The sequence below is a fragment of the Myotis myotis genome, unplaced genomic scaffold (genome assembly GCF_014108235.1).
Source record: "Myotis myotis isolate mMyoMyo1 unplaced genomic scaffold, mMyoMyo1.p scaffold_m19_p_2, whole genome shotgun sequence".
Taxonomy (NCBI): Eukaryota; Metazoa; Chordata; class Mammalia; order Chiroptera; family Vespertilionidae; genus Myotis; species Myotis myotis.
The window spans coordinates 93,165,128-93,189,857 of NW_023416324.1; the positions used below are offsets into that span (position 1 = coordinate 93,165,128).

The 24,730-nt window shown below is 46.8% G+C and overlaps 1 protein-coding gene across 9 annotated transcripts in view; it reads left to right on the forward strand.

Annotated features, from left to right (window-relative positions):
* Positions 1–24,730, forward strand: part of SLC22A23 (solute carrier family 22 member 23) — a 189,745-nt gene that overhangs the window by 143,968 nt on the left and 21,047 nt on the right. For all 9 annotated transcript variants that reach the window (XR_004974193.1, XR_004974194.1, XR_004974196.1 and 6 more), the window contains 2 exons: positions 10,359–10,486; positions 24,489–24,591. Coding sequence is in view for 5 of the 9 variants with exons in the window: in XM_036351009.1 (XP_036206902.1) it covers positions 10,359–10,486; positions 24,489–24,591 (231 nt within the window). In the remaining 4 variants the exon portion in view is untranslated. Of the gene's footprint in view, positions 1–10,358; positions 10,487–24,488; positions 24,592–24,730 lie in introns of those variants that run through there.

A 24,730-nucleotide genomic window follows, 5' to 3' on the forward strand; every position in this document is an offset into this window, starting at 1 on the left:
CTTCTGGCCCTTTAAATACAGTTCCTCATGTTGTGACCCAACCATAAAATTATTTTCGTTGCTACTTCATAACTGTAATGTTGCTACTGTTATGAATCGTAATGTGAATATCTGATATGCGACCCCTGTGAAAGGGTCGTTCGACCGCCAAAGGGGTCACGACCCACAGGTTGAGAACCACTAATATATAGTCTCTGGGAACTCGAATAAATCTGCAATAATTCTTTTTATAGGTTATCAGATAATTAATTTGGGGAGACTTATAGGAAACTTAAAGCAAACACAATTTTTTAGTCTAATTCTATTTGTTTAAAAATTATCTAGGTGGGTAATGCTGACCAAATGCAAAGTATAAATAAAAATGGTGGTCAACATTTTATTCTGAACCATTGAAGGAACAACTAAAAGTGAGATAAAAATGTTCTCTACATTGGTGCTTTGGGAGCTGCTGATGGCATGGAATTTTAGGGAGCCCTCAGGCAAGAGGCTGCCCAGTTTTCAACTTCTGAGTATACAGAGATTACGTAAAATAGCAGGAACCCCTGTGGTCAACAAGACTGCTTCCTGGTAGAAGCAGAGAAAGGCCCGTGCTGGGTCTGGGGTTGGGGTGGTGTAGCCTCTGCTCCAAAGGCCAGCGCGACCGACTCCAGGGCCACCACTTTGTCCTCCCTGTCCCCATGCCCAGAATGAGCTCTGGCACCGCCTCTCACGACCCCGCCGAGGAGGAGGGGTCACTGGGCCCTGCCAGCAGGCTGACCTCAGGGTCTGTGTGTTGTGGGAGTGGAGGCACTGAGCTGTTGGCGGCTGGCAGGAGTCAAGTAGATGGCCCTCTGGTGACAGGTGTCTCGTGATAGCTGCTAAGCAGTCGCTGCAGCAGCTGGCACAAGTCCACGTGGGTGATTAAAGAGAGGCCAGGGCCCAGCTCCCACCTTGGGGACTGGTGAAGCACACATCAGTGTCACAGGAAGTGGGAATCCGGACAGATCAGCACGGCTGCCCTCAGTCGCTGGGCTTCGGTGGCCAGCTGTGCCTGTTTCTGCAGGACTTGGGAGAGGGAGCACCGCAGAGGCAAGAGGCTGCTTTCCAGAGCCTTGTATGAGGTTGGGGCAAAGCCAGCAGCGCCACAGGGTAAACCAGTCAGTGAGTGTGTGGCTTCGGCTCCGTTGTCTCCTGCCTGGGTAAGATGGGAGCTGGCAGGGCAGGAGGAGCTCGGTCCGGGGAGAGGGGTGACTGGGCGCCTTAAACAGGCTGCTCAGACAGATGCCCCAATAAAACTCCATTTAGAGAAAAGCAACGTAAACCCTTTCATTGTTCCTTCTGCCCGCTTACCTCCTCAAATTGTTTTTCAACATCACATTTATTTTTATCATTTATAAAAATGCCAGATTAATTCCCCCTGCAGCATTACATTTTGAATGCCCCATGGACTATATACTTTCTGCAGCCTGATAATTGCTTATGTGGTAAAAAAAACAAAAACAAAACAAACAAACAAACAAACAAAAAACAGAAGGAGAAAGAGCATAAGGAGGGAGAAAGGGGAGAAAACTAACCCAGCTACAGAATATTTTCTGCTGAATTCCTAGTATTCATGTTGGCAGTATTCACTGAGAAACATTTTAAATGTGCCCAATTATTACACATTCAGAGTTGCTTAATCTAAAAGGCTAGCTCCAAACACATCTTAGTGCTGCCTTCATTCCGCATGGCCAAAACCGAAAGCATCAATACAACATTTGTTCAGTGCGATGCCATACCCTCCAGAAAGAGGCAGCCATTACCACTAGTCCATTGAAGCAAATCGCGATAGAGAATGTTGGAACTGAGTGAGGCCTTAGGATCATTCCACCATCCATTGCCCATTATCACCCATTCTACAGATGTGGGGAAACTGAGGCCTGAAGGGTTAAGTGGCCAGTCACAAAACTGGTTTATAAGCCCAAGATTCCTGATATGTTCCCTCCGCATTTCTATAGTAAAAGAAGTAGGGAGCTTGCACATACATTATTTGGAAAAGCAATAGAGCCAATCAATGGTGTGAGTGTATGTGACAAATCAGTGGGATGGCCATTTAAATAAAAGAATTCCTTGTTTTACAAAGAGATTTGCAAGAAGAGTTCCTTTGCATTGGGAAAACATTGGGTTTTAACCATCCTAAGAGCCAATTTTTTTAATTTGTTTTAAATTTTTTTTTTTTAATCCTCACCCAAGTATATTTTTTCCATTGATTTTTTTTTTGAGAGTGTGGAGGGGAGGGGGGAGAGAAAGAGTGGGAGGGAAGAAGAGAGAGAGACAGAAAGAGAGAGAGGGAGAGACATTGATGTAAGAGAGACATATCAATTGGTTACCTCCCATATGCACCCTGGGGCCTGGGATCGAGCCTGCAACTGAGGTACATGCCATTGACTGGGAATCAAACCTGAGACCCTTCAGTCCACTGGCTGACACTCTAACCATTGAGCAAACCAGGGCAGAAGAGCCAGGGCATAACTTTTATTTGATTACATGATACTCAGCTCTTCTCCCTAAATTACTAAGTTTGACTCAAATCATAAACTTGACATTTTTAAAGAGCTAATTCATGTCCATTTGCTATCTCTTGACCTGAACCTACTTATCTAAAAACAGAACTAGTTTGTTTTTTTAAAAATCCAAGTGAAAACTTATCTGCTTGTCCAATACTATATTTTGTAAGAGCTTTGAACCAGAAACTTAAAAATATTCTCCCAATTGGTATTTAATTCAATGCTAGACTTTGAATTATTTTTTTTAATTTGGAGAATCTTTTCAGAATTTCATATTGACTGTGATACTTGGTAGAACCCCAAAATAATAGCTAGAATCACCTCTGTAAATCCAAAGCACCTTCCTACAGTCTAAGACTTTCTTCATAGACGTGTTCAGGGAAGCTTCAGTCCTACAGCGCCCTCCGTGATTCTTTCCCCTCCCTCCCCCGTCTCACAGTGTCCTTCCCTCGGCATTGGGCAACCTATTTGATAGAAGCTCTTACCTGTAAGGCATTTGTTAATCTACATGCTTTTCTCGACTGGCAGGTTGAGCATGCTCAGTGCATGTTTAATCCAGGAATGATGTAATGTTGCATCACAACACGAAGGCACACCTGTCTACACTGAGTTATAAAACTAAGCACTTCAGTAAAACAAGTGACTTGAAAATAAATGCCAGGGTGTTTGCAGTTCATCTTATTTCCTTTCTATATATTTTTGAGTAAATATTCTCATGTAATTTAAAGAGGACAGATATGCTAAAATGTAGAGAACGCCATGCTGGCATTTTATCAGGACAGGTGGTAAATGAGTTAGCAGGAAAGCAGCCCAGGTGGTACACCTGTCTGTCAGATCCTCCAGTTGGGTAGAAGGAATGCTTGGTTTTATTCTTAAATGTCAAGGAAAAAATATCAACTTCATAGTATTAAGAAAGGATCAAGTCTTGAGTTTTAATGACTGATTCTATGGAGTTACAGGTCACAGGGACTAAGATGGAAAACAGATCTATAAATGTGAATCGGATGGGCTTGAGACTTAGCCAAACAGTAGAAAAAGCGGGAGTGCAGACAAAGCTGGGAAAGTGTCTGAGAAGCAGCACGTGACTATGAAACCATAAGGTGCTGTGGTCTGGAAGGCAGCGGCGAGTGGGGTGCTGCGGAGGAGGGGCGGGTAGGGTCTTGTTTCATTGCACACTGACACTGGGCTTTGAGGAACAACATCCAGTGGCATCAACCAGGGAAACAGACAACGTTTCTGTCCTGAGGTGGTAACATTTACGTGATGCCCATGGAAAAATGGTTCCATGTAAATAAGTGTTATCTCTTTAAGGATTAACACTTTATTTTGGCTATTTGGTAGATATCTTTCTAAAATATACTTTTTCTACTTTTAAACAGCACTATAAACATCGTGTGATGTGGAGAAATGACACTGGTGTAGGGGTCTAAAGACCAAGTGCCATGTCTGTCCCTGCCTGGATGTCCCCAGGAAGGCATTGTCTGGGCTCAGCCCACCTGTTGTGCACTGTGGGGCTGGGCCACATGCAAATCCGAGACCCTCTCTGACTCTGAAGCTTCCAGTGTTGTAACTTCGCCTGTTCTCGGTGAGCGATTCAAGGATTTTCATCATGGCATCAGGCATGTCTGTGGTACGGCAGTGTGAGCCTTCCAGGGGTTCCCAGTGTGTGAGGTCCTGTGCCTGCCTGGTGGAGGTGGGGACACCTGGCTTTCCCACGCTGTCTTCTGGGAGCCAGCGTGCCCTCTCTGCTCCAAACGCCTCCCCCACCCCTGCCTGTGGCCTGGGGACTTCTAACCTGGAACTCGGGGTCCTCGTCTGAAGAAAATCTGTTTTCAGTGGTTGGCTTCTTTAACCTCCCTGTTATTCAGTCAGAAGCGTTTTTCACTTACTTTCTAGTTCTTGGCGCTTTGTAGAATAATTGAGGCCACAGGGGAAGTGACCATGTGGTGGCTTTAGGTTCTAAGAACTGAAATTCAGGTGGTGCAGGTTGTTCTGAGGCTGGATCACCCTTGCAGTGGTGCCCTCTGCTCACAAGTAGATCGTTAGTGTGGGTGTATCCAGATAGAAACCTGTGTGTACAACACACAAGGGTGACGGTTCCTGGACCCGTCGGTGGGCAAATGTGTAGCGGTCTGGAAGGAAGGGAGATTTTGAGAGCAAAACTGGTATCTTGCACTGAAAGTGGGCAGTGGCTCTAGCAAGAGGAAGCACGAGGTCGATGGGCGTGTGAGTGCCCACAGTGCGACTGGAGGGTCCCCACCACCATCGAGGGGTCAGCCCCTCGTGGGGAAGAGGCAGTGCAGGGGGCCAGATTGGGACAAGAGGTCAAGGAGGGCTTTTGTCTTCTCTGGAATATTTTAATTTTTAAGTAAAATATGGATTTATGTGTGATTTGCTTAATTAAAAATTACTTTTCTAGCCAAAGATGTTGACTCCAGTTTCCTCAGCTGTAACTCTTTGCCAATGGTAATCCCACCTCTGACTGTGGCTAGGATAGCCTCAGGGGAACCAGGCAGATATCCCCCAGTGTCGATACTGGGCACACGCCTCATGCTGTGTCACCATGGGCAGCCCTCCCATCACCTATTGGAAATACGGACCTGCCAAACTCTCATCACAGTCTCTGGCTACTCAGCACAGATAGTCAATATTTTTGCAGTGCCATATGAGGTCAGGTCAGTTCAGGTTCCATTGCCAAGTGAGATGAATGGGAAGGGCTGTGGATTTCAGAAGCTTTTGGGTTCTGGAACTGTGACTAGGGACTGTGGACCCTCTAACCATCCTGAACATGTTTGGGAGAAGGCCTCCAGATGACCAGTCACTGGCCTTGGGGTAAGAGGACCATCAGCCACGAGGAGATGAGACTTCTGCACAGCAGTGATTTTTTTTGCTCTTATTCTGCCCCTTGCTTCCTGCAGTGGCTTTCAAACTAAACAGGACCAGTTTTGCCCAGTTCCTTTCCACAGAAGCCCTGGGACTCGCTGAATCGCCAGCTTAGTGATCACAGCCTGAGAATCTCAAGTGAGACTGTCTGCTTTCAATCTAGCTCGGCCACTTTAATAGCTGTGTTATCTGGGCAGTGTACTTGGACTTCCTTTGCCGTTTTCCCATCTGTAGAGAGGCGTAATAATAGTACTGCTGCATGATGAGCTTGAAAAAATTAAACGCTTCCAGTTTTTGAAACTTCCCGTTCCACTATTCACTCCACGGACTATTTCCTTTTCCTGTAGCCACAGCTGCTTCCAGCAGCCACTGCAGAGCTATCCCCCAGAGAAGCCGCTACAGCTCCCAAGCCTCGTTAACCTTTTGTGGTTGCAGAAGTCATCCCCAAGGTCACTTTCTCACCATCCACATGCGAGCGTGCACCAGGCAGACATGGCCTTCAGCTGCCTACCACACGCAGTTTCTCAGCCTTTGTTCCTCACAGGTCCTCAGCCGTTGGCTGGATTTGTAATTGTCATGGTGTTATTACATTATGTACTCGTCAGGAGATATTTCAATAAATTTTCATAATGTGGCCACACTGCACATTATTCAAACTAGAATAGCTGTCTCTGGGCTTTCTCATAGGCTGATAGTCCAGTGAGTTCTTTATGACTTTGAGGCAAATTTAAATACGTGAGCTTCAGTATTCTGTACATGTGCTTTTGGGCCTGTGGCATTCTGGAACACTGAAGGAGCATTGCTTAGGAAAGTACCACCTGAACTTTAGTCATCCGAGTACCATGTAGGCACGTGGGGTGAGTTTCTTTGTCCACTGAGGGGGAAAATGTGGGCTCCTGAGTCAGGCTGCCGGGGTTGGAATCCAGCTCTGCCATCTAACAGCTCTGGAATCTGGACTGTGTCCTTGAAAGTTCTGTGCCTGAATTTTCCCATCTATGAAATGGGGATGATATTACTACCATATAACAAGCTTGAGAGAATCATTCCCACAGGAAACAGGAGAAGAGTGCCTGGCGAGCATAGATCCAGTTGTGGGAAGGGTGGTCTGCAATGCAGTCTGCCTCGGGAGATGGGCTGGGTAGCCAATGGGAGCTCGCCCATTATCTTGTGCCCAACCCTCCTGGGAGCACCCTGCTTCTCTGCTTCAGTTCCTTCCAGTCAGATGGCTGCTGCTCATTAGAGTCCATAATGTGCAGCATCCTCCACTCCCTGGGTCCTGCCTCTCTCATCTCATAAATAGCATTCTGGTTTTACCAGTTTGCTGCTCCTTGAACACAACAGACTGTTTCATTGCCCTCTGCCTCCCCTCTGGTCCTGCACTCAGGCCTAGGCAGGTAGAGTCAGCAAGGCCCTGCACTGCCACTGTCATGTGCGATGGAAGGTGGCCTGTCCCATTGTGATGTCATCTGGGGCATCTTGAAGTTGAGGACTATTCTTAGCTGGCCTGAGTTTCTTTAGCCTCCAACCAACACCCAGGACCCTGCCATCACCCACCGTGGGGCCAGCTGCTCAGACCGGCCCATTCGCAGAGGGCTCTCCCCAGGTCAGGACCTGACACCTGCGGTCAGAGGGGCAGAATGACCCGCTTCTCAGGCTCTACAACGCGATCAGACAGACTAGAGCAGAGAGAGTGCAACACAGAGTAGCCTGGCTTCAAGGTTGCACACGGAGCCCCATGTGAACAAAGAAAGCATATCCTGTGTCAGAGCCAGGCCCAAGGAGACCAAAGAGGCCAGTAGTGCACACTGTGTTTTATGGTCATGATTTAGCAACACTAATGAAGCAAGAGTGCAACCTGACCACCACCCCCATCTCAAAACCTGTATATTTGGAAAATCCTGATAGAAATCATGAAATATTTAGAATCAAATCACAGTAAGAACTACATGTCTACACTTGTGAAATGTCACTGAAGTGATGCTTAAATGAAAATTTGAAGCATGAATTCATACGTTAAAAAGGAAGAGTTAAAGTTAATGATCTATGTGTCCATGTCAAGAAATGAGAAAATGACACTAAAGCCAAATAGATCAGAAAGATGGAAATAATATAGATGAGAGATAGAAAGGCTGGCATTTGGGTTAGGTTATGTTGTTGTAAAGAAAAAAATCTGTCAAAAACATAGCCAGACATGAATACCTATTTAGCATCTATATATTCTGAATGTTTCTCTTTGCTTGCATTATAGTTCTCAAAATTGATTTGTAAAAACTACAGGCCAGCAAAGCAAACATTAATTTTTACTTTTTTTAAGTGAGTGCCTACCATTTGAAACGTATATTTTAGTGGCTTTCCCACTGGGCTCTCAGATGAAAAGACAGGAGACTTTCTGGTCCTGTTTTGAAGCTCTGGGCCATCACACAGCCCTCCCATACTTCCGTGCAGCTGTGCAAGAGGGGGCTCTTTAACAAGTCCCCCAGGTCTCCAGCATGGATTGGTGTTCAGATTAAACCATCCCAAATCCCCCCAAATTCAGTGGGAACCTGCCTGGCTGTTTCTGCAACAGGCAGTCGCAAGCAAGTAGAAACTTGATTTTTGTGCAGCTAGGTGAGAGAGAGCAGTTGTTAGATACCATTAGTGATGTGACTTGGAAATAAAAATGTCCCTCTGATAACGTTTTCCAGCTTCTGAATTACTTTAATTAGAGACTCTGAGCTTGCAGGGCAGGTGTTGGGTGGTTACCATGAAGACTTATCAGTGCCGATCAGGACTCCTGTTCCCGTGTCACTGAATAAAATAGAGTGGTGACTGAACGAAGCACTGGGCTGACAAAGGCTACGACTTTGATTTCCAGTATTTGCTTCTCCAGTCAGGGCCACCGCCGTTTTACAATGCAATCCTCAGGGAGCACAGCAGCACCCACCCTGCGCATGCCTTCTGGCTGCTTGCACTCCAGGCAGAGCTGAGGAGTTATGGCAAAGACCTTATGGTTCTAAAAAGTCTAAATATGGACTATTTGGGCTTTTACAAGAAAAGTGAGCTGACTCTGCTCCAAACAGGAACATTGTTCTCTTTGACTTATTAATCTATATATCCTATCTAATATGCTAATTAACCCTCACACTGTCACAAAGATGGTGGCACCCACAGCCAATAAGGAGGGAATATGCTAATTGACCCTCACACTGTTGCAAAGATGGCGGCACCCACAGCCAATAAGGAGGGGATATGCTAATTGACTGCCACACCCTCAAAGATGGTGGCGACCACTGCTAATAAGGAGGGGATATGCTAATTGACTGCCCCACCCTCAAAGATGGTGGTGCCCAGTTCCCTCAGCCCCACCAGGGTGGCAGGCACAGGGCAAGGCTGGGCCTGCCCCCAGGGGCCCAGCCTTGCCTCACACCTGCCTCTCAGCCCCCCAGCCACCCAGGGCCGCCTGAGGCTCAGGTAACCAGGGCTGACCAAGGCTTGCGCTGCTGGCAGTGGCAGCAGCAGAGGTGTGATGGGGGTGTTGCCTTCCCCTGAGCACCAGGTTGCCTCCCGCCCCTGAGGGCTCCCGAACTGTGAGAGGGGGCAGGCCGGGCTGAGGGAACCCCCCCTCCAGTGCATGAATTTTCATGCACTGGGCCTCTAGTATACTAATAAAACCCTAAACAACTTGTCAACTGTTCGACCAGTCTACTGTTTGACTGGTTGCTATGACACTCAATGACCACCAGGGGGCAGACACTCAACGCAGGAGCTGCCCCCTGGTGATCAGTGCGCTCCCACAGCTGGAGCGCTGCTCAGCTGCCTGACGATGGGTGCCAGATGCCAGGCTCACAACTGGTGAACACAGCTGTGGCGGCTCGAGCCTCTCCCGCCTCTGTGGCAGCACTACCAAGTGGCGGAGGTGGCGGTGCAGCAGGGCCGGGATAAGTGGGAGCAGCACAGTGCCCAGCCCTGCTCAGGCTCTTCCCTAGCGCACTACTACATCCCCCAAGGGGTCCTGGATTGTGAGAGGGCACAGGCCAGGCTGAGGTACCCCACTGGTGCACGAATCCGTGCACCGGTCCTCTAGTGTTGTCATAAATGTAAATGTACAAAATGCATGGATAATAAAACACTAGTTTTTCTTCTATTGGTGCTTTACACAAGATTTTATCCTAAAAGCAAGCAAAGGAATCTGTTGCTACCAGAACTTGGAAACTGCTGTGTTATGGCATCATATCAGGGAGGTGTTACTGCAGTTTGCAAAATGAAGCTAATTCTATAGGTAAGGCCTGGGAAAATCAGTCTTCAGATCTTCAAGAACTGAAAGTAACTGTTAGGTTGCTAGTATTGGAGGCATTTTTTGAACTTAAAATTATCCTATTAACATTTGTTTCTCTGTGACAAAATATAACAAATATAGCCCTTCAATGATTTCTTAGACATGGTTTAGAAATACCTAGGTTTATTTTTTTAATGTTTTTATTGATTCCAGAGAGAGGGAGAGAGAGAGAAACACCAGTGATGAGAGAGAATCATTGATTGGCTGCCTCCTACACACTCCCTATTGGGGATCGAGCCCACAGCCCAGGCATGTTCCTTGATCGGGAATCAAACCATGACCTCCTGGTTCATGGGTCAATGCTCAACCACTGAGCCACATGGGCTGGGCAATACATGGTTATTTTTTAAAGTATATGTACACTGACAAAGTTGGTAGGATGTTGTTCCTTTCTGCCAAATTTTAAAAATCACAATTATTATACTTTCTATAAAAAAGTTAGCAACACTCCAGCACCCACAGTCTTATTGCCCCTAATTGGGCTAATGGGAGTCCTAAGCATTCATGGGATCCCACAGCATGAGGGCGGAAACTGAGTGGGACAACTCCTCAAAGTTCACCTGCCTGGGCCATCAGCCCAACTCAGTGCCCTCCAGAACCAGAGGTACTCACCGATTCCCTCTGTGTCTTTGAAGGGTATTCCCCGAGTCCCTCCGGTGGCTGATGGCTACCCAGCAGTTTGAGTCTGCGAAGAAGTTGATCCTGCACTTCACCCAGAAGAACTCCATGAACACTGAGACTGACATCAAAGGCGTGATGCCCGGTGAGTACAGGCCCTGTGAGAGGCGCCCCTGTCCTGGACCGAGTGTCAGAGCAGTTCCCCGATGCTGGGGATGGCTGGTTTTCCAAGCAGCTGTCCTAGCTAGCGGCTTCATGTCCTGTGATGGTTGCTTAATGTCTGCAGATAGGCTAGGAACATGGGCGGATTGAAATTCTCTCCACCCTCTAGGAGTTGGGTCTTTCCTGGCCAGGTCTGACACACTGTGGGCCCCACATAGCCTGCCCAAACCCCAGCGTGCAGTGTGAGCCTAATGTGCACCTGGTTGCCAAGGGAACATGCGGGGGGCGGGGGGCAGGTAAAAATGCCCGAGCCTGGCACAGCCCTGCCTGCCTACCTGCCAGGTCCAAAGGCCCTCAGAGCACTGGCTGGGAGCGGCTGGCTTCACTACCTTTCTTTTCCCAACTGCGACCTCAGGGAGCCGCCACCGTCTATACCTGTCATGACCGATTTGTGGGGGCTGAGGAAGTAGGAGCGTGAAGCATTTCTGCAGATGTGTTCAGGCCCACTGGCAACATCCTCCCAGGGCAGATCCAGTTCTCAAGCTGCGGCTCCACAATATCACCAAGAGGCTGTTAAAATCCAGGCTCCAGGGCCTTCCCTGGCACAAGAGGTTCTGATCCAGTCAATTTGGAATAAGCGCTAAGAACGTGCGCTTTTAGTAAACACTAGGAGAGATTCTGGCGCCCACGGTGCACAGATGCCCTTTTGAAAGCCCCTGGTAGACCCAACCCAAGCCCCGACCCACTCCCCCAACCTGAAGACCCGCATCGATGGCACTGTTGTTATAAATTTCCCAGGCAAATAATCTGCAGGCCCTTGTCCCAGAGAGATACGCACATTTCCCGCCGTGACCTAAACTTGGATGCCGCAGACATTCACTAAGCGCCGCCATGTGCAGCCACTGCTCCAGAGCAGAGAAAGCAGGAGGCAGAGCCTTGCTCTCGTGGAGCCTGCCGGCCGGTGTGCAGGCCCACAGTGCACACAGAGATGTGTAGTGCGCCCGGGGGATGCGTGCTGTAGGGAAAATCTCAGAGCGGAGGGCTTGAGCGCGGTGGTGCGGACCCACTCTGAGCGCTGGGGAGCCTGGCTCCAAGTACAGGTGAGCAGACACCTGCGTGAAGCTGGAGAATGTGCCGGTCCCGATGGGAAAGGAGCAGGAGCCGAGAAGCTCAGAGCCCACTGGCCGGGAAAGGCTTCTGTACGCGCCTCTTCCGTGGTCCGAGACAGGCTGCTCACAGCCTCCTGACTCAGGGGACCTGGGGTTCAGTGTCCCAGATGCTGCTGCTCGGCCAGGTGAGCCCCTGCCTTGGCCTGTGCCCAGGACCTAGGAGGTGAGGACAGCAAGGCCAGGCCACCTCCACGTCAGCACAGGCAAGAGTTCAGGAGGCCCAGAGCCCATGCTTTACTGGAACAAAGGAGGACATGCGCCAGGTCTGCTTTCTGAGAAGAGCGCTGAGTGCTGGTGCTCTGCAGAGGGCAGCTGTGGCCCTTGTCCCGCGGCAATGACCAGACACTTTTCTAAATGACTTGCAAATGTTAACTTACATCTGATATTTACCCCTAAATGCTCGATGTGTATTAACTTATATTTCTTCCCAACTTGAGTCCTCTGAGGGGGTTACTATAATCATCTGTGTTTGCAGGAGGGGAAACTGAGGCACAGGGAGGGTTAAGTATCTTGCCAGAGGTCATATACTGAGTAAGTAGTTGAGCGGGGACTTGAACCCAAGAAGTCCAGCAGAAGTGGCTTCGCTGGCTGTTTTTGAGAGAGGGGGCTGGGCTCTGAGACAAATGTGCCTGTTTGGAGAGGAATTCGTATTGAATTCACTTTCCTCCTTTTGGGCATGTTTGCTGATTTTGGAGTGTCCAGCTATCTTCCCGAAACTTATCCAGGCCCCATTCATTATGAAGATAATGCTCTTAAGTCTTTCCGTGTAATTTGTTTCGGGAATTTCTCTAATTAAATCACATGTTCTACTTCTTTCAGGTTGAAATACTGTCTGGGAAAAGCTTGTTTTCTCAATCCAAATTACACTCATTCATTTCCCTCCTATTTCTGGAGGGAAATGAATTTTCCCCTTTCTTTGCCTCTGAGTTTTGCTGGTGTGATTTTTTATGCTGGTGCCCCTGGCACAGGTGGCCTCCCCGCCCCCCCTCAGTGCCCCCACTCCTGGGGGCACTGCATTCACACCTGCCTCCTGATCTTGTTCACACCCAGCTCTCGAACACACTGATGAGAGCATCGCGGCAGAAGCCGCCCAATGCTTGCAGGAAGACAGGTGTCTGTTTCATCTAAATTAGTCACTTCCAACTTTCTTAGGCTGGACTCGCTTTTCTGCTGGAAATCTTCCCATCGCCTCACCTAATCCACCTCCCAACACCTTAGTGTCCTACTTCGCCTCTTACCTTCCTTGACTCCATCCTCACTGCTACCCTTCCCCTCACATCACCTCCTACTCAGAACTGCTTCCCAGGACCCTTAGGCTAGACCCCCAGTCCTTCAACTGCTCTGAGACCCTGTCTCACGTCTGCCTGCCTCTCGCAGATGCTCTGGCCTTCGCTGGGCCCTCAGAATGCACCAGTGCTTCCTGGCTGCAGGGCCCTCCCTGTCCTCAGCCTCACCCTCGTTCGGCCAGCTCCTGGGAAACCAGTCCTCAGGTTAGCCTGACTCCTCAGACCCCGGCCAGCTCTCCAGTGGTGCACCATCTCAGTTGCAGACACCGGGGCCCGTTGCCAGCATCCAGCTGTGATGAACGGTTTGTGTGGCTCCTCCGGGCCCATCGCCCTGTGTCTGCAGAGCCTGGTTCTGCTGTTGCCCAGCACTAGCAGACCTGACTGCTAGCAGGCCTTCCACGAAAGCTAGTAAATACATGAAACGTGGTCAGCTGTAGTTACTGGTTGTGTTGCCTGGAGGTGGAGGAGTGTCTCAGGTTGGGCTGCAGGTGCATGCGTCAGGGGAGCTCCTGACCCTGTCAGCGTATCCTAATCTTGGATTCAGGCCAGAAGAAAACCTCATGTTGCAAAATGTTCCATGCCCTTCCTCTTTTAAACAGATCTTCAGTTTATTATTGAACATGGCAGATTTTCTCAGTGGAGTTTGCAGCTGAATTACCACCAATATTTGGGTCTGCTCTGGAGTGTCATTGTCACAGTATCACTCCTACAATCATTAGGGTCACATGGCACATCCAAGTACTGACAGCTCTCCTTGTATCATAATTCCCAAGATTTTGAACATGTACTGCAGGAGTAGAGCCTGCTGGTTTCAAATGTGGCCGCATGGACTGCAGCCACTGTACAGAGAAATCTTGGAATAAGAACTCCACCCCTGCTCCTAGTTGCAGCAATGCCGGCAGTCACTGGGCAGTGCCCCCGCAAGGCCTGGCTGAAACACTATGTGCATATGATCCTCATCAGAGCCTTAGGAGGGCCATAACCAGACCGTCCTGCTGTACATGTGAGGAAACCGGGCCCAGAGAGGCTGAACGTTGGGAGGCACTGCTTCCCCACACCCCACATTCCCTCCTCGTGGAAGGAGCCAGACCCAAGGAGGCAGAGCGGACCCCTCTCCTCTTTTTCTCCTGGAGATTGGACCATGTGCAGGGTGCAGGGGGCAGGTCCTGTGTCCTCAGACAACAGGCCCTCTCGGGCAGTACCCGGGGAAGCCAGCGTGGCCCAGCCTTGCCAAGATGGGCAGATGAGTCTGTACGATGCAGGTATCCCAACCTCAGGCCCCTCCCAGTGGTGGAGCACAGATATTGTCCTCACCTGCCTTGCTTTTTATCTTCTCCATCTGTTTGGAACCTGAAGTGAGAAAAGAGGGGCCATGTATCAGGCCACTCAGGGTCCCTAAAAATAGGTAACTTGTCCAAAGTCCTTCTCCTCCTGCCCCTCATGCTCCTCCTCCTTCTGCTGCTGCTGCTCCTCCTCCTCTACCTGCTCCCCCTCCTCCTGCTGCTCCTCCTCCTCCACCGCCTGCTCCCCCTTCTCCTGGCCCTCCTCCTCCTCCTCCACCTGCTCCCCCTCCTCCTGCTCCTTCTCTACCTGCTCCTCCTGCTCCTCTTTCTTCTCCTGCTCCTCGTCCTCCTCCCCTTTCTGCTGCTCCTCCACTTGTTCCCCCTTCTCTTCCTCCTGCTCCTCCTGCTACTCCTCCTGATCCCCCTCCTCCTCTTCCTCCTGCTCCTCCTCCTCCACCTGCTCCTCCTGCTGCTCCTGATCCTCCTCCTCCACCTTCTCCTTCTTCTCCTGTTACTCCTAATTCGCCTCCTCCACCTGCTCTTCCTCCTTCTGATCCTCCTGATCCTCCTCCTCCAGATCTTCCTCCTCCTCCTCCTCCTCCTCCTCCTCCTCCTCCTCCTCCTCCTCCTCCTCCTCCTCATCCTCTCTTCTTTTTCTCATTCTCCTCTTCTTCCATCTTTTTGCTTCCTCTTCCTTACCTCCCTTCTCTTTTGGTCCTTTCTTGTTTTTTATTTCTGTATCTGACGTTTTTCCAATTTTACCAGGAATGCATTAGCAGTGTACACAAACTTAAAACAAAGCCAGTTTATTTCACACCCCATCCTAATGACTCTTGACATGTGTTTCCCCTGCATCTCTGAGGCTGGCCTCTGCTGTTCTCGGGAAGTGTCCTTTGGCCTCTCCCCGGATATCCAAACCACAGAGAGGTCATGACCCTTCCAGTGTGTCTGCCGGGACACCTTCCCTTCTACAGTCAGTGTTGAGAAGTGGGGACAGACTGGGTCAGCTTTCCATTCGGTTCTTGTAACAGTGCTCTGAGGTGGGGACAGTGTTCCACTTAACAGATGAGAAACTGAGGCACAGAGCAACTAAGTAACTTTCCCAAGGAGCCTCAACAATAAAGGCTGAAAGCCGGGACTCTGGTGGGTCTGCGGGCCCCTCACTGCCACCCCCCACCCCTACCTCCGTTCTGGAAGGGAGGCCCCGCCCAGACAGACCCAGGCCCTCTGGCTGCATCTCACAGGGACTAGCCTGGGGGCAGAAGAGGGTTCAGAGTGACAGGAGGTGCCTGGCCTGGGTGGGAGATACCTAACTTGACTCTATTTGTTTTTTGTTTTGAAATGTTCCTAATGGCTCGAAACCAGGAGGTGGAAGAGTCCTGGCTGGGAAGCAGGAGGAGAATTGCTTTAACAGCTGTTTCCTTGATGCAGAGTCTGTCGACCCTCATGCCCCTTTTTACCCGTTATTCCCGAGTGCAAGGACTTCACAAAGTCCCTGCGATTTCTGTCTGATAAGCAGAGGTGGAAAGGCCTCTTTCCGTTACCTATGCAGTTACCTCCGGAGGTCTCAGACGGCCTCTAATGTTTCCTGTAACCCGGCTGGTGGACTTTTCTCCCAGAACAGACTAGTGCTGAGAAAGTGTATGTTGTTGTTGGTAGGCTGGTGGGTGATATGTCTAACGGACAAAATGTCAGTGGCCCAGACAAGTTCATTTCATTCCAATTAGAATGCAGTTCCTCTGTAGACTGCAGTCAGTGCTTCAGACCTGGGGCTCTAGAGTTTAATGTTATATAAAAAACAAAACTCGGTCATAGTTACAATTGCTACAGCTTCTTTAGCAACATCTGTTTTACTTCTTTTTTTTTTCTTTTTTTTTATTGCTTAAAGTATTACAAAGGGTATTACATATGTGTCCATTTTATCCCCCCGCCCTAGACAGTCCCCTAGCCTCCCCTATCCCCCAATGTCTTATGTCCACTGGTTATGCTTATATGCATGCATACAAGTCCTTTAGTTGATCTCTTACCCCCCTACCTCCTGCCCCCCAACCCTCCCCGGCCTTCCTGCTGCAGTTTGACAATCTGTTTGAGGCAGCTCTGCCTCTGTATCTATTATTGTTCAAAAGTTTATAATGGTCTCTATTATCCATGAATGAGTGAGATCATGTGGTATTTTTCCTTCATTGACTGGCTTATTTCACTTAGCATAATGCTCTCCAGTTCCATCCATGACGTTGCAAATGGTAAGAGTTCCTTCCTTTTTAGAGCACCATAGTATTCCATCGTGTAGATGTACCACAGTTTTCTAATCCATTCATCTACTGATGGTCACTTAGGCTGTTTCCAGATCTTAGCTATGGTGAATTGTGCTGCTATGAACATGGGGGTGCATATATCCTTTCTGATTGGTGTTTCTGGTTTCTTAGGATATATTCCTAGAAGTGGGATCACAGGGTCAAATGGGAGTTCCATTTTCAGTTTTTTAAGGAAACTCCATACTGTCTTCCATAGTGGCTGCACCAGTCTGCATTCCCACCAGCAGTGCACAAGTGTTCCTTTTTCTCCACATCCTCTCCAGCACTTGTCGTTTGTTGATTTGTTGATGATAGCCAGTCTGACAGGTGTGAGATGGTACCTCATTGTTGTTTTGATTTGCATCTCTCCGATGATTAGTGACTTTGAGCATGTTTTCATATGTCTCTTGGCTTTCTGAATGTCCTCTTTTGAAAGGTGTCTATTTAGGTCCTTTGCCCATTTTTTTATTGGATTGTTTATCTTCCTTTTGTTAAGTTGTATGAGTTCCCTATAAATTTTGGAGATTAGGCCCTTATCAGATATGACATTGGCAAATATGTTTTCCCACACAGTGGGTTTTCTCGTTGTTTTGTTGATGGTTTCTTTTGCTGTGCAGAAGCTTTTTATTTTGATGTAGTCCCATTTGTTCATTTTCTCTTTAGTTTCAAGTGCCCTAGGAGCTGTATCAGTGAAGAAATTGCTTCGGCATATGTCTGAGATTTTGTTGCCTTTGGATTCTTCTAAAATTTTTATGGTTTCCTGTCGTACGTTTAAGTCCTTTATCCATTTTGAGTTTATTTTTGTGTATGGTGTAAGTTGGTGGTCTAGTTTCATTTTATTGCATATATCTGTCCAATTTTCCCAACACCATTTATTGAAGAGACTATCTTGGCTCCATTGTATGTTCTTGCCTCCTTTGTCAAATATTAATTGAGCATATTGGTTCGGGCCGATTTCTGGGCTCTCTATTCTATTCCATTGATCTTTATGCCTATTCTTGTGCCAGTACCAGGCAGTTTTGAGAACAGTGGCTTTGTAATACAACTTGATATCTGGTATTGAGATCCCACCTACTTTGGTCTTTTTCAGGATTGCTGCAGCTATTCGGGGTCTTTTTTTATTCCAGATGAATTTTTGGAGAGTTCGTTCTAGATCTCTGAAGTATGCCGTTGGTATTTTAATGGGAAGTGCGTTGAATTTATAGATTGCTTTGGGTAGTATGGACATTTTAATGATGTTGATTCTACCAATCCATGAACACGGTATGTTCTTCCATCTGTTTATGTCTTCCTCTATATCTTTTTTCAACGTCCTGTAGTTTTCTGAGTAGAGGTCTTTTACCTCTTTAGTTAAGTTTATTCCTAGGTAGCTTAATTTTTTTGGTGCGATGGTAAACGGGATTGTTTTTATAATCTCTCTTTCTGAAAGTTCACTATTGGTGTATAGAAATGCCTCAGATTTCTTGGGGTTAATTTTGTATCCTGCTACATTGCCAAATTCATGTATTAAGTCCAGTAGCTTTTTGATGGAGTCTCTAGGGTTTTGTATGTATAATATCATGTCGTCTGCAAATAAGGACAGTTTTACTTCCTCTTTTCCAATTTGGATGCCTTTTATTTCTTCTTCTTGCCGAATTGCAATGGCTAACACTTCCAGTACTATGTTGAACAGGAGTGGTGAGAGGGGGCATCCCTGTCTTGTTCCTGTTCTTAGGGGAAATGGTGTTAGTTTTTGTCCATTGAGTATGATGTTGGCTGTGGGCCTGTCATATATGGCTTTTATTATGTTGAGGTATGATCCTTCTACTCCCACCTTGCTGAGAGCTTTTATCAAAAATGGGTGTTGAATTTTGTCAAATGCTTTTTCTGCATCAATTGATATGACCATGTGGTTTTTTTCTTTCAATTTGTTTATGTGATGTATCACGTTTATTGATTTGCGGATATTGTACCATCCTTGCATCCCTGGGATAAATCCTACTTGGTCATGGTGTATGATCTTTCTGATGTACTGCTGGATCCGATTTGCTAAGATTTTGTTGAGGATTTTGGCATCTATGTTCATGAGGGATATTGGCCTGTAATTCTCTTTCATTGTGTTGTCTTTACCTGGTTTTGGTATTAGGGTGATGCTGGCTTCATAGAATGAGCTTGGAAGTGTTCCTTCCTCTTGAATTTTTTGTAGTAGTCTGAGGAGGATAGGTTTTAGTTCTTCCTTGAATGTTTGGTAAAACTCCCCTGTGAAGCCGTCTGGTCCTGGGCTTTTGTTTGCTGGAAGCTTTTTGATGACTGCTTCAATTTCTTCCATAGTTATTGGCCTGTTGAGATTTTTAGATTCTTCCTGATTGAGTTTTGGAATGTTGTATTTTTCTAGGAATTTGTCCATTTCCTCCAGGTTGTCTAGTTTGTTGGAGTAGAGCTGTCCATAGTATTTTTTAACAATCATTTGTATTTCTGTGGTGTCTGTTGTTATTTCGCCTCTATCATTTCTGATTTTGTTTATTTGGGTCCTCTCTCTTTGCTTCTTGGTGAGTCTGGCTAGAGGTTTGTCAATCTTGTTTATCCTTTCAAAGAACCAGCTCTTGGTTTCATTGATTTTCTGTATTGTTTTTTTGGTCTCTATGTCATTTATTTCTGCTCTAATCTTTATTATCTCCTTCCTTCTGCTCACTCTGGGGTTTTCTTGTTGCTCTCTTTCTAATTCTTTGAGTTGTAGAGTTAGATGATTTACTGCCATTTTTTCTTGTTTGTTGAGATAGGCTTGTAGAGCTATAAACTTCCCTCTCAGGACTGCTTTCATTGTGTCCCATAGGTTTTGGATTGTTGTGTTTTCATTGTCATTAGTTTCCAGGATGTTTCGAATTTCTTCTTTGATTTCATTGGTAACCCAATCAATATTTAATAGCATGCTATTCAGCTTCCAGGTGTTTGAGTATTTTGGGTTGTTTTTATTGTAGTTTATTTCTAATATTATGCCATCGTGGTCTGCGAAGACGCTTTTTATGATTTCAATTTTCTTGAATTTGGGGATACTTTGCTTGTGACCCAATATATGGTCTATTTTTGAATATGTCCCATGAGCACTTGAGAAGAACGTATATTCCCTGGCTTTGGGGTGAAGTGTTCTGAAGATGTCTATTAAGTCCATCTGATCTAGTGAGTCATTTAGGATTGCTGTATCTTTGCTGATTGTTTGTCTATAGGACTTATCCAGTGCTGTCAGTGGTGTATTAAAGTCCCCTACTATGATTGTATTGTTGTCGATGTCTCCTTTGATATCTTCCAGGAGTTTTTTTTATGAATTTGGGTGCTCCTGCATTGGGTGCATATATGTTTACCAGGGTTATATCTTCTTGTTGTATTGATCCCTTTAGTATTATGAAGTGGCCTTCCTTATCTCTTGTTATGGCCTTCACTTTGAGGTCTATTTTGTCCGATATAAGTATTGCTACCCCAGCTTTCTTTTCCTTTCCATTTGCCTGAAAGATATTTTTCCATCCTTTCACTTTCAGTCTGTGTGAGTCCCTTCTAATGAGGTGGGTTTCTTGTAGACAGCAGATGTATGGGTCATGTTTTTTTATCCATTCAGCCACTCGATGTCTTTTGTTTGGAGCATTTAGTTCGTTTACGTTTAAAGTTATTATTGAAAGGTACTTGTTTGTAGCCATTTCTGTTTTTGTGTGGCTGTTTTCTTTCTGAGCTTTTTATTTCTTATTTTTATACCAGTCCCTTTAGCATTCCTTGCATTGCTGGCTTGGTGGTGATAAACTCCCTTAGCCTTTTTTTGTCTGTGAAGCTTCTTATTTCCCCTTCAAGTTTGAATGATAGCCTTGCTGGATAGAGTATTCTTGGATTCAGTCCTTTGCTTTGCATCACTTTGTAAATTTCCGTCCATTCTTTTCTGGCCTGATGTGTTTCTGTTGAGAAATCATTTGACAATCTAATGGGAGATCCCTTGTATGTAACTTTCCGTCTCTCTCTTGCAGCCTGTAAGATTCTCTCTTTGTCCTGAACATTTGCCATGGTAATTATGATGTGTCTTGGTGTGGGTCTTTTTGGGTTCACCTTGTTTGGGACTCTCTGGGCTTGTGTGACTTTTTTCTTCCCCACCTCAGGGAAGTTTTCTGATATTATTTCTTCTAATAGGTTTTCTAATCCTCGTTCATCCTTCTGTTGATCTGGTACCCCTATTATTCGTATGTTGTTTCGTTTCATGTTGTCCCAAAGCTCCCTTAGGCTCTCCTCCTGTCTTTTCATTTTTTTCTCCAATTGCAGTACAATTTGGGTGTGTTTTGCTTCCTTGTCTTCTAATTCACTAATTCGGTCCTCCGCTTCACCCAGTCTACTGTTGATACTTTCAATGGAGTTTTTCATTGCAGCTATATCACTCTTCATTTCTTCTTGGGTCTTACTTAAGTTGTTGATTTTTTCATCTGTTTCTTCTAGCTTCTTCCATATGTTATCGATTTTTTCATCTGTTTCGTCTTGCTTCTTGCAGAGGTTGTTGATTTTTTCCTCCATCCGGTTTATGCACTCTAGGACCCTTATTCTGAATTCTTTATCTGTCATGTTGCATGCCTCTGTATTACTTAGCTGCTTTTCTGGAGAGTCCTCCTTCTCTTTCCTTTGGGGGTTTCTTTGTCTACCCATGTTTGATCTCACTGACATATCTAGACGTTGAGTTGTTCAGTGGCTGCTCCCTTGATGGCAGTGACTCCTTGGTCTGTGGTTGCTCTTCGGGCGGTTGCGGTTGCAGCTGCTCTTCAGTTGGCAGCAGCTCCTCTCGTGGGTGCTGTTCACAGCTGTGGTGGCTCTTCTGGCTGGTGGGGCGAGGTTAAACGTACAGCTGCTGTTCCTCAGCAGAGGGTGTGGTGCTCAGGAGGTTGCTGTTGCTTGGATCTGCTGCGTTGATTTAAAGGCACAAAATACAACACAACAAGGCACCACGTACCAGGCACTATACACAAATATATTCACGATATTAATAACCCCAAATAAAGGTGACCACCTGAATTAAGAGAATTAGGGGATAAGGAAGAAGGAAGAGAAAAAGATAAAAGAGAAAAAAGAAAAGAAAAGTAGGGACCAAAAAAAGGAGTGCAAAAATGAAATTGGGAAAAAGGAGGGGGGAAAATAAAAGCGAGATAAGAAAAGAAAAGAAAAAAAAAGAGCGAAAAGAGAGAATGAAGTGGAAGAGGGGAAGAGACTTTTTTATATGAGGAGAATACTCCTATAGAACAGCCATTAATCCTAACAAATTCCAGCAACAGCTCCCTGGAGATGAATGCAAACTAGAAACAACCAATAATATACCGATGAAAATAGAATGGAGAACACTAATCCCAAAATAAAATAAAGAGAAAATAAAATGGCACTTTAAAAAAAAATGGTAAAATGGTAGCAGTAATAATACTGGTTAAAAATAAGAAGGTAGTAATTAAAAGGGTAAAATCAGATGATGGAAAAAAGAAGAGAAAAAAAAAGAAGAAAAGAAAAAAAAATAAAAAAAAAATTGGTTTCTTAGTTAAAAGGTGAAAAAAGAAAAAAAAAATATATTGCAGTAGTGAAGGTCCTTCGGTTCTTCTATTCTTCAGTGTGGCTCGCCTTAGACCTGCCAGGTATTCAGGAGGGTGTTGAGTTTCCCTGCGATACACTGTTCCTCTGTGTTGTAAACCACAGTCCTTATTTTAAAGCAAGCTGCATTTGTTTCCCAGACTGCCTTATTTTGTGTTTAGCAAAGAGTCAGTTTGTGGGTCAGCCTCTGGGTGGCAGTGCTCTTGGGTTGGCCTCTGAGGCTATAGGGCCTCTCTGTCCAGTGGGAGTTCACTGCCCAGAGCTGGCTGCGTAATAGTTACCAGTGCTGTGTTGTTGCTGGGATTGAAAATCCCTCTATAGGCCAGACCCCCTGTTTTACTTCTAATAATGTGTTAGTAGTTAGGTTTGGGCCACATTTAAAAAAACACAACCTTTAAACTTATGTAAACATCTTAATGGGCATTTAAGGTTTCTTCTTGTAAGATTTTCATGGTGAGCAAGTGGAGCTATTATAGTTGATTCCTGGTAAGTTTTACAAAAGTGAAATTACTCAGGTCACTGGATCCAACATGATCTATTAACTATAATATTTCTATATTCTTTAAAAGTTTTTTAGATTTTTAACCAGGGGAAAGTATGTTTGTAAATCAAATTAGTCCATTTTTACAAAGGGGAGCAAAGAAGTCAGGAAGACCTCAGGAGAGGGTCTGTGGACACAGCCGAAATGCCAGCTGTCTGGCTTGTGCACAGACCTCAATCTTCACACCTAAATATGGAAAGGAAGAAAGTTCTGGAAACTCAAGTGGTATGGTATCTCTCAGACATAGGAGAGGCTTTTTCTTCTCCTTTCTATGCTACAGCTGGTGACACTGATCCAAAAAAAAATTTTATTTAAATAAAAAGCTCCTAAATCCTTATGGTTAAGCAAAATATTTTCCTTCCAACTGTAACTAATGAGGATGGCGGCCCTCCTGCCATTGGATGGCGGGAAGGAGGTAGAACAGGAGAGAAGTAAGGGGGGCAGGTGACAGGGGTGTGGGTGTGGAGGGCACTCTTCAGAGACTCCCTGAGGGAGCTGCTGCTCTGGGAGGCAGGCCTGTTTCCTCTGAGCACCAAAGGCTTCCTAGTATACGGGGAACTTCCCACCCCCACTGCTTTTTAAGAAAAACGTAGTAGACTTTTTTGGGATAACTTTAAGTTTTCAGAAAAGTTGCAAAGTAGTACAGAATTTCTGAATACCCCAGACTCAGTCTCCCCTCTTATTACCATCTGATATTCCCACGGCACAGTTGTCACAGCTGAGAAACTGCCACGGGGACGCTACCGTTAACCAAACACCAGCCTTTACCTGCACGTCACCATCTTCCCATGAGAAACCTCTTCCTGCTCCAGGATGGCACTAGTCAGCCCGTTTCTGCAGTCCCCTCCGGACTACAGCAGTTTCTCAGTCTTTCCTTGTTTTCGTGGCCTTAACAATCTTAAAGAGCACTGGCGAGCCACCCAATTGGTTAACTTGTCCTTTTCGCTTTTAGCTCCTGAGTAGGGGATTATTCCCCCAGGACAGGCCTGGGCAGGAGCAAGAAGGGCCTGGGAGGCTGGACGGTGGCTTTTCTGCGCACAGAGGGGTAGGGAGGCCGTGGAGGTCCAGACGTTGCCTATTTTGATCTTCCATGTTAACTTGCTAGTCAACACCAGCACTTGAGCAAACCCATGAACCCAGTTAACGTGGCCCTGGGATGCCGTCAGTCTGTTCAGAATGGCTTTTGGAGCCCGTTTGAGCCTCGCAAGAAACTGTCTCCTAACTGTGTGGTTGGTCGCATCACTTTCAGCCCAAACATCATGTCTTTCCAGCTGCCAAAGGCTGTGAGCGTTAAAAGTATACCCACGTGTGGATTGTGTGATCTGTGTGTGCACAGATAGGCACCCAGTTGCTGCATTTATTTCTCTTTCGAAGATGCATGCACTGGAGGGGCAGCGTCGGAAGCAGCAGCGATGCCATCGTGCGTTCCGCTCACAGTTAAGGAGCGTGTCGGCATGGGCTTCTCTGAGCAGTGGGCGGCGCCACTGTTCTCAGTGCCCAGAGCCCAGTGAGTGCTCAGCATTCTAGAATCACCCTTGGGCCCTGACCTCTGCCCGTGTGGAATGAGCCTGCGCTAATCACTGTGTGTGTGTCCTGCCTGGTTCCCAGGAGAGGCTGACAGTGAGCATGGCTCCCTCCACACCCCACCCCGCGGGGAATCTGAACAGCCAGGTTAGAGTCCGTGAACACCTTCGCTATCCTGACAGCCAGGCCCTGTCCCCTGCCTTAGAGGGGAAATCCCACAGCATTCTCCCCATTCACGATGCCTGATTGGGCACCGGCTGTCTTTGAGCCGCCGGTCCGGCCTTGCGGAGAGGTCACGCTCTCTTTCTCCGCAGAGCTGGAGAAGGAGCTGTCCCGGAGGCCCAAGAAGGTCTGCATCGTGAAGATGGTGGGAACCCGGAACCTGTGGAAGAACATCGTGGTCCTGTGTGTGAACTCGTGAGTTGCAGAGGGACACATCCCAGAGCGAGGACAGGGAGGGGCCGGAAAGGGCCTCCAGGCCCTCCTCCTTCCCGGCTGGTTTTTGAATTATGGCCGAGCCAGCCCTCTGGCCTGCCCAGGGCTCCGCCCTTTGCTG